The sequence below is a fragment of the Brassica oleracea genome, chromosome C3 (assembly GCF_000695525.1).
Source record: "Brassica oleracea var. oleracea cultivar TO1000 chromosome C3, BOL, whole genome shotgun sequence".
Classification (NCBI taxonomy): domain Eukaryota; kingdom Viridiplantae; phylum Streptophyta; class Magnoliopsida; order Brassicales; family Brassicaceae; genus Brassica; species Brassica oleracea.
The window spans coordinates 9217576-9230111 of record NC_027750.1 but is presented as its reverse complement, the minus strand read 5'-3'; the positions used below and the strand labels follow the sequence as shown (position 1 = coordinate 9230111).

Here is a 12536-nt window from a genome sequence, read left to right as displayed (position 1 = left end):
AAATACGGATCCGGACCTAAAAATTTAGATATCCGGATCCGGATTCGGTTTGCACGGATCCAAGATTTTACTATCCGGATTCGGATCCGGGCACCCCGGATATCCTATTTTCGGAGCGGATCCGGAGCGGATCTCGGATTGAATCCGGATCTCGGATAATAAGTCTCAGGCCTAAATAGCATGTACTATACGATCTTTATTAATCTCCAAAATGTGAGTTTCCAAAAAAGCTCCGAACAAGGGTTTATGGATATTAATCCAGTCCTTAGTCATAGTGTGGCGTCTATCGTTGTTAAGCCCTCTTACATTTCACGCAAAAAACATTACATTCCACGCAAAAAACATTATTAATTTCATGATACTTGAAGTCTAAATAGGGTTAAGATATAATGAAAGGCATGCAAAATATACGAATCATGTATTATGCAATACGAAATAACGAAAAGAAAGACGTGTATTCAATAAAAAAATACAGTATTTATCATCTATTGATGGTTTAATTATTTATTATTATTATTTTTCGTTATCAACTATTTAGAAATGTGTTGTTTTCATATTCTGGAAAAACTGGTTATGAAATAAAATTTATCACATAGATAAGGTGATGATTTGGAATGGTGGCGCACGGCGGAGGTTTTTAGGGTTTGGCGACGGATGGGAGAGACTAAAGAGAGAATAAGTTTTTCTCTCCTCTTTCTATGTTTCGGCTTTCTTCCCTAGTCCGAGATAAAATATCTTTTATATAGTTAAATCGGGGAGTTGCCAAAAAAATAGTTACGTCGGGGTTGGTTGGATACTATAGTTTTTGGTTATAAAGTATCCAAGTTTTGTTTGAATGCACTCAAAATATCCGAGTCAATCAAGATACCAAACAAACTATATAATCGTTCGGAAAATACAAATCTTGATCTTATAAAAAATTATGGTATTCAACAAAACAAAAAAGACCATAAAGGGAAGTCTTCTTGTGTGTGTATTCAACTGTCATGCATGGCTCTACTACCATTCATAATTTTCCCAAAAGTAAAAAAAGAAGCATAAACAAGTTTTTAGATCCCTTTTAAGCAAAAAAGTGATTTTATAACCCAATTCGACACAAAAACATATAATAAAATTACGTCATCATACGCATTAATCGTGAGTATAATAGGGAAACAAAAAATATCTTATTTTCCCAAATATTGGATTCATACAAATCCTTCTAATTCATATCCATAAATGTAAACAAAATCTTAACGAAAAATAAAAAAAGTCGATAAGTGAATTAAAAAGAAGGAAAAAAAAAACACAAAATAGTCTTTCACTTTCTTTCACATCTAATCTCTCTGTTTATTACTTTGGAGTTTGGTCTTAAGCGGCGCGTGCTCAAGCGTCGTGCATGCATTTTTTATGCGTTTCGTTTCCTCTCAAAATCTCTTTCTCCTCTTTCTCTTGCATGCTCTCTCTCTTCATCATCTCCTCCTCTCTCTCTCTCTCTCTCCGACCCATAATTTTAATTTTACATCGAAAAAATAAACGAAAAAACAAAACAAAAACACAAACCTCGTCGCCGTTACAGTCCCCTCCTCTCTCTCTCAATTCGCCGTCTTCTTCTTCTACTCCCCACCGTGAGTTTCACTCAACCTCCTCTGATATCTAACGCTGACTTAGATTGACCCACGTGGATATGCATGTTCGTGACTCCAATTCACGTCGATTCCACCTCCGATTCGTCTCTCCGGCGCCGTTAGGGTTTTAAGATTTTTCCGATTTCAATTTGCGAAAAATCCGGTGTGGGAAAGGTTGTGACTTTTGAGGATGTTTGAAGTCAAAACGGGGTCAAAGGTGTGCATGAACGCATCTTGTGGCTCGACCTCTACTGTTGAATGGAAGAAAGGCTGGCCTCTTCGATCTGGTTCTCTCGCTGATCTCTGCTTTCGTTGCGGGTATCTCTCTCTCTCTCATCTCATTGGGGACACAAAGTCTCGATCTTTTTACCTGTTTGTGTTCTTGTCTCTTTTGACTATTTGTTAAATTCTTATTGCTTATTCGTTTTACCAATCTTGACTCTTTTTGATCTATAAATAGGATACAGTTAATACACAGACATAAGTGATGATTGATTTTGCAATGATTGTGTGTTAATTTAATAGATCGGCTTACGAGACTTCTCTGTTCTGTGAAACATTCCATTTGGAGCAATCTGGTTGGAGGGATTGCTATTTATGCAACAAGGTTGGTTTTGTTTTTAATAACTCCCTCTTTTTTAAAATTTTTTTTTTTTTTTTTTGTTAATTTTCTCTGTAATATTGGTTTGATTGAGATTCTGTAATGTGACAGAGACTTCATTGTGGATGCATTGCCTCTAAGCTCATGGTCGAGTTTATGGACTATGGTGGTGTTGGTTGTACTTCCTGTACTAACTGCCATCAACTCAATCTGGTGAGTTTTGGAATATTATTACAAGCTGTTGTTCTAATGGTTCTGTCTTAAACGATTCTCTTTTTCTTTTGCAGAATAAGAGAGGTGAGAATCCAGTTGTGTTTAGCAGATTGGCAATGAACAGCCAACATACAAATGGAGAAAGTGGAATTAGTAGTATAAGAAGCGAAGCTGATCTCTTTTCTCAGCCACTAGTCCCTGGGGATGATAAAAGAGAAGAGTTCATGGCTCAGCGTGGGTTTGCTAATTTTATGAAACCAGATAATAATAATGCTGGGGAAATGCATGAACCGTCATCAACACCTTCACAGCCATCTTTGAATATGGCTTTGGCAACACTTCCTTATAGCCCATCTTTTGCAACCCCTGTTGTTGATGGGAAGACACTCATGGGTGCTGCTTCTCAATCTCAGTCCCACATTGGCCAATGCTCTGCTTCTAGTATACTTCAAAAGCCTTCAAAATCTGTCCCTGGAACTCCTCCTGGGACTAGCAAATCTGCTCAGGCCCGGATCGGTAGGCCTCCAGTAGAAGGGCGTGGGAAAGGCCATTTGCTTCCTCGGTATTGGCCAAAATACACTGATAAAGAGCTTCAGCAGATCTCTGGAAAGTATCCTTTTTATAGTCTTTGCTCAACGTTTTACTTTTGACACAAAACTCCCATCTTTTTTTCCTTAACAGTTTTCTTTTAGTTTGAATTTGAACATTGTACCTCTTTTTGAGAAAACTCTTAGTGCAAGTGATGCCGGTCGCATTGGTCGTCTTGTTCTTCCAAAAGCATGTGCAGAGGTAACTTTTCACATTGTCCATTGAGATCTCTCTCTAAAGATCTAAAGACTGAAGAGTGGGGATGGTGTTGTGTAGGCTTATTTTCCTCCCATTAGTCAATCTGAAGGCATTCCTTTGAAGATTCAAGATGTGAGGGGTAAGGAGTGGACGTTCCAGTTCAGATTCTGGCCCAATAACAACAGTAGAATGTATGTCTTAGAAGGTGTCACTCCCTGCATACAGTCCATGATGCTACAAGCTGGTGATACAGGTACGAGCAACTTTATATAGAGACTCTGAGTACATTCTTGTTTTTTTCTTCTGCGTTCTCTCATTGTGTGGGGATTCTTCTTGGTCTTGTACAGTAACTTTCAGCCGGGTTGATCCTGGTGGAAAACTAATCATGGGTGCCAGGAAGGCAGCTTATACTGTAGACATGCAGGTTTGGGTTTCTACTAGCTAGTTTTGTTAGGATTGTGAGCACGCATTTAACATAGTATCAGAGCCCGAACACACCCTGCCCAACCGAACCCGAAATTGATTAGGCCCAATAGAGATCCGATTGATCTTGAACCGGTGTGGCAAATCTGACCCAAATCCTATATTAGGATGATTGTCGAGATTAATGGTCAAAAGAACCATCATGTTTCACTGGGACATGAGTAATATATAAAGTGTTAGGACCAATCCAGTTACGGTGGTTTTAAGTTGGAAGCCCTAGATATTGATAAACCCGAATTCAACAGAATGTGCTAGTTTTTTTCTTCTGCTTAATTCCATTCTTATCCAATCTTTATAAACAGGGGTGTGGTCTCACCAACGGTACTTCGAACGAGGACACATCATCCTCTGGTGTTACAGAGAACCCGACCTCTATAAATGCTTCCTCGTGTCCATCACAAACTCCTGAAGAACTGAAAGGTTTGCCTGAGCATTTGAGCTTGAAGAAGAGTGAGATGAATGGAGGGAGGATTTGCGATGATCCTTCACGTGTTAAAGACAAGAAGAGGACTCGAACCATTGGGGCCAAAAATAAGAGACTGCTTTTGCATAGTGAAGAGCTGAGAGTCACTTGGGAAGAAGCTCAGGAGTTGCTTCGTCCCTCTCCTAATGCAAAGCCCACCGTTGTCGTCGTCGAGGATCATGAGTTTGAAGAGTTTGACGTAAGTGGTAGATCGTGTGAGTAAGTTTTTTTACTTGACTGCCCTCAGCTAAGTCATGTTTCTTGTTTTTATGTTATGCACAGGAACCTCCTGTCTTTGGAAAGAGAACTATAATTACTTCAAGACCTTCAGGGTAAGTTTCTGCACTTGGTGCTTACCGTCAGCTTTTCAAGCCATTTTTCTAACGCTTATCTTTGTGAGCCAGTGAACAAGAAAGATGGGCATCGTGCGATGACTGCACTAAATGGAGAAGGTTACCTGTAGACGCTCTTCTCCCCGCAAAGTGGACATGTTCAGACAATGTTTGGGACGTGAGCAGGTGTTCGTGTTGTGCACCTGAGGAGAGTCTTAAAGATCTTGAGAATGTTCTTAGAGCCGGAAAAGGTATGATTTCTATTATACATTGGACTCTAGCTTGTTGCAAGCACTAACTGTCTTTTGTGTATATGTTTAGAGTACAAGAAGAGAAGAATCCAGGCGGCAAAAACTGAGGAAGAACCGTCAGGTCTGGATGCACTAGCGAGTGCGGCTAGTGCAGCAGTCTTGGGAGACGCTCTAGGAGGCGACTCAGAGGTTGCGACCACGACGAGACATCCAAGACACAGGGTTGGATGCTCTTGCATAGTGTGCATTCAGCCGCCGAGTGGGAAAGGTAGGCACAAGCCCACGTGTGGGTGTACGGTGTGCAGCACGGTGAAGAGAAGGTTCAAAACGTTGATGATGAGGAGGAAGAAGAAGCAGTTAGAGCGCGATGAAATAGCAGCAGCAGCAGAAGCATATGAGGAGCACAACAACAAGGAAGCGGCGGAACAGGGTGAGACTGATGAGAATAACGGAGAGAAGGAAGGGAGGATTGATCTGAACTGTGATCCTTATAACAGAGAAGACGTTGAAGCTGTGAAAGAGGAGAGTAAAAGAAGAGAATGTTCGGGGGTGGCTGATGATGTTTTAGGATTAACGGAGCTAGGAGGAGAGGCTGCAAGCTGTGAAGAGTTAAAAGCTGCTACCTAATATGAAGAAAACAAAAAAACTAAACTCATAGCTACCTTATCTTAATATGTTCTGTAATGAAGGACACCAAGAGGAGAAGAGTACAGTTTTGTGTTTGATTTTTTCATAGTTTTAGGCAGAAACAAGCTTTTGCATTTTTGTTTTTGGTTTTTATGGTCTTTGTTGAGTTTGGTGGTGGTGGGTTTTAGGCTGTCTCCATCGATCTAGGTTTTGCATGTGTTAAAATGGAGCTTTGGTGTTTGGTGATGAAACAGTTGAATTTGTTGTTGTGTTTCAACCTTACATGGAAAGCATTAGGTTTAAACTTTATTTTTCTTCTTATCTATATGCTGGCTGTTTTATCAGAACTTTTGTGTTCCCCCCAAGTTGTATCTTATGCCGTCTTTCCCTTTCCATGTCTTTGTATTAGCCAGCGGTTAAGCTAAACGTTAGCCCTTTGATCTTTCAATTAATTTATATGGCCCTGTTTGTTCATCAAAGCACCAGTGGTCTAGTGGTAGAAAAGTACCTTGCCACGGTACAGACCTGGGTTCGATTCCCGGCTGGTGTAGATTTGTCGTAGAGGAGCTGTGATGATATTGGCTTAGCCGATGGTTGGGTCCATCGTGTTCTTCTGATAACCTCAGATGTCATTGCCTGGTGACTGAGCTCTTACAATTTTTTAATCTGTTAAATTCGAATCCATTTTGAATTGGGGTTATAAATAACTGTACTGAAAGCACTTCTCTATTTAATTATTCTTCTTTCTTCATTTTCCAGTACACAGTTGTAAAATATATATTGGATTACCAAAACTGATTTATAGAAACCACTATAACAAAGCTGATTCTTATGGTTTTAGCTTACAGAAACCACTCTAACAAAGCTGGCATCTTTTGATCCATGAGCTATGTTAAATGGAATATCCATTGGTATAGATTTTTGTTTGCAGTTCCAGGAGCTGATATCATCCCTTGGACTGTTGTCTTGGAGATTTCTTCATAAACAGATTCAGGTTTGCACATCACTGATATAGTCTAAGTAGTACATTTGTCTTTTCTGCCGTTTCTTAGGTATATATAGCCTTGGTGATCTCTTTATTATGGTTTTGTTCAAAAAATAATTACCCACGGCCTCGTCTAACTAATAAGTTTGTCTGCTAATAGTTTATTTTGGTTTTACAATGGAATGGTTTAGCTAATTGATGACTTTCTTAATAGGATGGGTTATGTCTTGTTGTTGCTGGCTGTTATCACAAGTTGTGTCCACCAAATTGTATCATATGCCCCCTTCCCCTTTCTCATTCCCTTTTCTCTATCTTTTGCTCTTATTTTAACCAATTCACTTATAAATGTGGTCTTGTTTGTTCATCAAAGCACCATTGGTCTAGTGGTAGAATAGTACCCTGCCACGGTACAGACCCGAGTTCGATTCCCGTTTGGTGCATGATTCGTTGTAGTGGAGCTGTGATGATATTGGCTTTAGCGATGGATGGGTCCTTCGCATTCTTCTGATCAATTTCAGAAGTGATTGCCATGTGACTGAGCTCTTTATTTTTGCGTGTGTGCGCTAAGTAATTTATATGAAAGTTTTGAATCAAAAATTTGATCTAACGTAAGAAGTAGCTGTTCTCAAAGTATATGTAGTGCATTTGTGTGCTTTTAGTCAATGAGTGTGAGGTAGTGAGATAATACCTCATGAATTGAACTAAGATAAGCTATCGAGACTAAGAGGTAGTGTTGATTCTTGAAAACAAAGGTTGAGAGTTGAAGATTTTGTGACAGTTGCTCGTGTAGTGTTCGAATAGTCTTTTTTTTTTTTTTTTTCATCTACTCATTTACTTTCTTTTGGGTGTAATAGTATTATCTCTATCGTCTCATGGAGAAAATGAATACGTCCGTGTTTAACAATTATACAGTGGGCTAATAAATATATATGATATACGTCGTTGAATTAAATGTATGTATACAAGATCGCTTCAAGGCTATTTATGTACGTCTATAATTTGAAGATTTTGTGAAAGTCAGCTACCCCGATAGTGTACAATCTGTCCTGTCATAACGTCTGTATAACCGTGCGGCTCAAGGTGTTTTGACATTGCGTGAAAATTAAATTAAATGCTTGATCCAACTGTTAAGATATTATTGGATTTTGTCTATCTTTTTTTTTTTTTGCTTAGTGATAAGTTGATAACACATGCTGTGTATATTTAAAAGGAATTCAGAACATTTTATTTTTAGTTAAAATCAAAATTTTAACGACGATAGTCCTAATACAAGTCGAACAAAGGTAAAATTGTTTTCACCGTGTGGGTTAAGAAAATATTTCTATTGGGTTAAAAGTAAAAATTGTCCAAAAGCAATTACGTAAGATAATCGATCCAATGTTTAAGAATTGGATTGTGGGAACAAAGACAGATTTTGTTATTTTCCTTTTTGGTTTGGTGACTACATTATCTTTTGTTGTGAAAAAAAAAAAAAAAAGGAAACTGAGACTTGCAGAAAAAGGAAATTGGGAGTTGTCGACGCGTTATCCGTATATGTATGTGTATATATTTGGTGTGACGCTTTCTGAACGAACAAACATTATTTGCTAATTCTCTCAGACTTCACTTCACTTCACTTAGGGTTTCTTTCTTCTAAGCTTTGAGAATCCATCTTCAATTGTTTGCGATGGCAGGACCAGATTTGTTCTTTGTAAAGCTTCTCGGCAAAGGTTCCTTTGGTTCGGTCAGTCTCTATCAAGGCGTACGCTACGACGGCGCTATGGTCTCCGTAGCCGTCAAAACCTCGGACAGCCAACACGCCGAGTCTCTATTCAGAGAGGTTCAAATCCTGTCTGAATTCAAAGGGTGTCCGAGAATTGTCCAGTGCTACGAGACGAGAGTGGAAGCAAGTCTGAACCGATTTAATGGTTGTGTGGAGTACAAGATTCCCTTGGAGTACGCTCCTGGTGGAAGCCTGATGAGTTTCATCAACAAATTCAAAGACAATAAGCTGCCTGATCCTTTGATCAGAGACTTTACTCGTATGCTTCTCCAAGGCTTAGCCACGATCCACGCACACGGTTACGTTCACTGCGACCTCAAACCAGAGAACGTCCTCGTTTTCCCTAGGTACGCCTACAAGAACGGCGCGTGGAGATCTTCGTTCGAGTTGAAAATTTCTGATTTTGGTTTGTCGAGAAGGGAAGGAGACAGTAGCTGGTGGGAACCTAATCATCCGTTCGCGGGAACATCGATCTACATGTCTCCGGACTCGGTTTCTTACGGAGAGACAGGGAAAGATCTCGACTTATGGTCGTTGGGGTGCTGTGTACTGGAGATGTACACTGGGGAGGGACCTTGGTGTCATAAGAACTATGAAGTGGATGATCTCATGAATGGCCAAGAGCCGCTGATTCCAAGCGACCTTCCTTTCGAAGCAAAACTCTTTATCATGACTTGCTTTGCGCCTAGGACAAAAGACGCGACAAGATTGTTGAAGCATATATTCGTGCGTGAAGACGACGGGAACAAGATCACACAGCCTTCTCCTGTGAGTGATAATATAAAGGCAAAATCAGCTCTGCAACTGGCGAACTTTGTTAGAAGGAATGTTTCTACAACCAAAACCATTCGTGTGCTTGCTGCTGCTCAAGTCATGCCTAGTAAGACCATCATGGCCTAGCTTTGCTCCTGTTCCACTACCTCATCTTCTTTAATCAGTAGTTCATCTCGTTTATTTTAATTGATTTAGTAGAGAATTATGTATATTGGCTTTTTGTCTATAAAACAATTTGATACTTCATCTTTTCTTCTTCTTATTATGCGATATATCTTTTCTCCTTTGACTAGTTGAATTGTATATATGTGTATGTGTACAAGTTCGCTGGAGATTGTTTATTTCTATAACTTTTATAACTTCCATGATTATCTGCAATATCGCTTTAAGTTTATCATATCTTTAACTTGGAGGTAACAGAACTTCACAAGTTGCAGGAGAATACTCAAGTCATCTATTTCTTTAACGAGATGTTGGCAGTATAATACAGATTAATATTCAACTACTAAGAAAAATAACTGGCTTACAATTTTTAAGCATTGATATAACAATTACCCAGAATTGGGGTGTTTGTCTTTAAAACAACACAAGATTACAGAACACCCTGAACAGGTAAACAAATTATATCAAGATAATCATCTAGGCATTGTATATGAGCTCCATTTATGCTTAACTACCCAAACAAGGTTTACAAACCTCGGTGATTCTGCCACATATTTATTCTTGCTAGGTCACTATCAAAACAATATCATGATCAACTCTGCTTGCCTGAGGAACAATCATTCTGTAAATAAGATCTGAAAACCCAAACTCTCTCTCTCTCTCCCTCCCATTATGTTTCCGTCTTGTGGATGTATAGAGATTGAGGATAAATAAGATCTCTGTAATCAAGTTATCAATCAGCACCAGTGGTCTAGTGGTAGAATAGTACCCTGCCACGGTACAGACCCGGGTTCGATTCCCGGCTGGTGCACAAAGAGCTGTGAAGAAATTGGCAATAGCGTTGGTTGGGTCCTTCGCATTCTTCTGCTTCACGTGATGAGATTTGCCGCACCTGAGCTCTTCTTTTGTTTATTTTTCAAACTTTTTCTTAACTAACTAACATTCTCTTCTCATTGTGTTTATCTTTGTATTCTAACTATGAACATTTTCTTCTAACATATAACAATCTCCCAGAGATTTTTTTTTTTTTTTTTTTTTTTTTTTTGGTTCTAACACTTTCTTCAGCTCTGTCCTCTAACATATAACAATGTCTCAGATAATGGGTCCTCTAATTAGATTTTTTTTTTTTTTTAATAACTCTGGTATCTGGGCAGTCACATTCCCAACTATCCCCGAAAGGGGTCCAGCGCCCCAACGGAAGGGATGTTAAAATCCTCTAATTAGATTTTAATATAATAGTTTTTTTATACAATAAACAAGACATGTTTACAAGACTGTTTTTTTTTTTTTTTTAACACTGTTTACAAGACTGTTAAACAAACAAAAGTACCATTCTTTATCATGAAACAGTAACATGTCCCTTCGGCACAACAGCTTGGTCGTGGTAAATGGTGTCTGATACTTTGCTCGGTGGCCAATACCATGACAGGTCTTCCAACAATGTTCACTATTGGGAGTGGACCCTCTGCATACACAATCTCCAACAATTAAAAACTGATCACAAGAATGCACATGATACGTTTCGAGATTTACCAATACCAGTTATGAGAATGAAAGCTCTTGTTGCGATTGTCTCCGAGTACAAAGACATAACCTTTGGGAACAAACTACAGATGAGGAGAAAACATTATCCTATTACTTAATGAAGGATGAACATGTGGTAATAAGTACAATTTGCTCACCATTGGTTCCATTCCATTATGATATTGGCTCCAAGACAAACTCACGAACCTGCATTACCATATCCAGAGGTTAAAACAGCATCTTGATAAAAAAAGTTTTTAAGTCCATTTTCTGAAAAAACTTGTTGTCCAAGAAAGCCTCTATAAAAGTAAAATACCGACCCGAGGTGAACAAAGACTTCAATGGATGAGATGAGAATAGGATCAATCAACAAGTGGATTGGATTAAGGGGACTTACTTCAACCCAGTCACCTTCACTTGCAACTATCCTCTTTATGAAAACATCATTCAAGCAGTAACCATGTTCCTGCAATTCAAAAGATAACATCAAATAATTAATCAAGAATATAAGATACCACACAAAGGTTGAAGCAAAATCTTTGAAACTGTCACCTACCACTAAAATTGGAGGAGCCTTGAAGATTACTATATCTGAAACCTCTGGCTTCCTGAAAAAGTAGGAGACCTGGGCACACACACAGATTTAGACATAGCAAACTTTCAAACAAAAATCCATACTAAATAACTAACAGCTCAAGTTGCAGTCTAGCAAGTGGCCTATGGAAGTAGAACAACATTCACATCAGTGTAATCAAGTTTACTATAAAAATCTGTACATATTCAAAAACACTATAAGAGTAACTAACACACAACTAATACCTACAGAACAACCTACACCAATCAAGCTTAGCTATAACAATAACGTTCTAATAAACGTAAAGAGTCCTAAAGGTAACTATTACAGTCCTAAAGATGCCATCTTTATCATAGGAGCTTGCTCGGAAACAGTACCTTCTCCGCCATTACGCGATCACCGAAGATGTATATATATATATATTTTTTATTTTTTTTTTAATTTTTTTTTTGATAATCCAGGGGTTCCATTCTCCTGGGTCCGGTCAGGCAGCGGTTCACTTCACCCGGGAGAGCTGTACCTGGGTTGGATCGAACCCAATACAGCTTTGGTATAATACAGCTTTGGTATCCAGAAGAGGCAGGGTAGTTTCCACTTGGGGAGGGAATCGAACCCGGATGGTGGTTGCCACCACAGACCCGTCCTGCCACTTGGACTACCTCGTCCGGACATGTATATATTTTTTACCCGCACAGTTAGTTGGTTTTACTTTGAACCATCATGTTACACTTTGTGTAATCCAGTTTAATTGCAACAAAAAAAGTAGCGTCGAGCCGTCGATTCGATAAAAAAAAAAGTACTCATGCAAGTACATTTAGGTGTGAATCATGTTAGTGTTAGTTTGATTCTTTGACAATTTCTGTTTTCAAGTATTAATGTTTATTTTATAATGAGTTTTCTATTGAAATGCATAAAACTAATACTAAAAAGCTATGACTTTCGGTCATAGAAATTAATTTACGTTTAGCTAGCATTTTAGTATCAACTAGGTTACAATGAGAGATTAGAGCTAACACTAAAACTCAAGTAATGATGTTCTTTAAACAATAGTAGTACATCTTTTGGTCAAAGAAATAATTTAATGTTGACACTTAACAAGGACGGGGCTAAGTAAAATCTCAGTCACATGTTGAGATTTTTCTTCTTTTTTTATATATGCTAGGTGCATGGTCTCCGCGCAAGCGCAGGATCGGCTACATTATAGGTGTATTGTATAGTTTTGTTTACGGGATTTTATTGTTTTTTGTCTATAATGTGATTGATTGGACTTTGGATATTACATAGGTTGATGAGTTTGATATAAGAATGAACGACGAAGTCATATGTTGATATTTTTATATCTTATATGTTCAAAGTTGAGGGTGATGGAACTTGTTAGTGTTTACTTTAGTT

The 12536-nt window shown here is 38.5% G+C and overlaps 2 protein-coding genes and 1 non-coding gene across 3 annotated transcripts; all 3 read left to right on the top strand.

Annotated features, from left to right (window-relative positions):
• The first annotated feature begins 1359 nt into the window (after positions 1 to 1359).
• LOC106336157 (B3 domain-containing transcription repressor VAL1-like) lies at positions 1360 to 5672 on the top strand. Its single transcript, XM_013774903.1, has 11 exons — positions 1360 to 1925; positions 2133 to 2214; positions 2320 to 2421; positions 2496 to 3031; positions 3114 to 3210; positions 3286 to 3460; positions 3555 to 3631; positions 3993 to 4352; positions 4436 to 4485; positions 4558 to 4736; positions 4807 to 5672. The coding sequence occupies exons 1-11, from the start codon at positions 1798 to 1800 to the stop codon at positions 5361 to 5363; spliced, it is 2343 nt and encodes a 780-aa protein (XP_013630357.1). The 5' UTR covers positions 1360 to 1797; the 3' UTR covers positions 5364 to 5672.
• Positions 5673 to 8014: 2342 nt separating this feature from the next.
• LOC106329824 (mitogen-activated protein kinase kinase kinase ANP1-like) lies at positions 8015 to 9010 on the top strand. The gene has a single exon (XM_013768449.1). It carries the CDS (start codon positions 8015 to 8017, stop codon positions 9008 to 9010), a length of 996 nt encoding a protein of 331 aa, XP_013623903.1.
• A 776-nt stretch (positions 9011 to 9786) lies between these two features.
• Positions 9787 to 9857, top strand: TRNAG-GCC. Its single transcript has one exon. It is a non-coding gene; the product is annotated as a tRNA-Gly (tRNA).
• Positions 9858 to 12536: the final 2679 nt, after the last annotated feature.

What these genes read in the sequence shown, in the direction of transcription:
- LOC106336157 (XM_013774903.1), top strand. Translation starts at nt 1,798, where the DNA reads ATGTTTGAAGTCAAAACGGGGTCAAAGGTGTGCATGAACGCATCTTGT. An exon ending in GATCTCTGCTTTCGTTGCGG is followed by an intron (nt 1,926 to 2,132) that starts GTATCTCTCTCT and finishes TTAATTTAATAG; the next exon opens with ATCGGCTTACGAGACTTCTC. An exon ending in TGTTCTTAGAGCCGGAAAAG is followed by an intron (nt 4,737 to 4,806) that starts GTATGATTTCTA and finishes GTATATGTTTAG; the next exon opens with AGTACAAGAAGAGAAGAATC.
- LOC106329824 (XM_013768449.1), top strand. Translation starts at nt 8,015, where the DNA reads ATGGCAGGACCAGATTTGTTCTTTGTAAAGCTTCTCGGCAAAGGTTCC.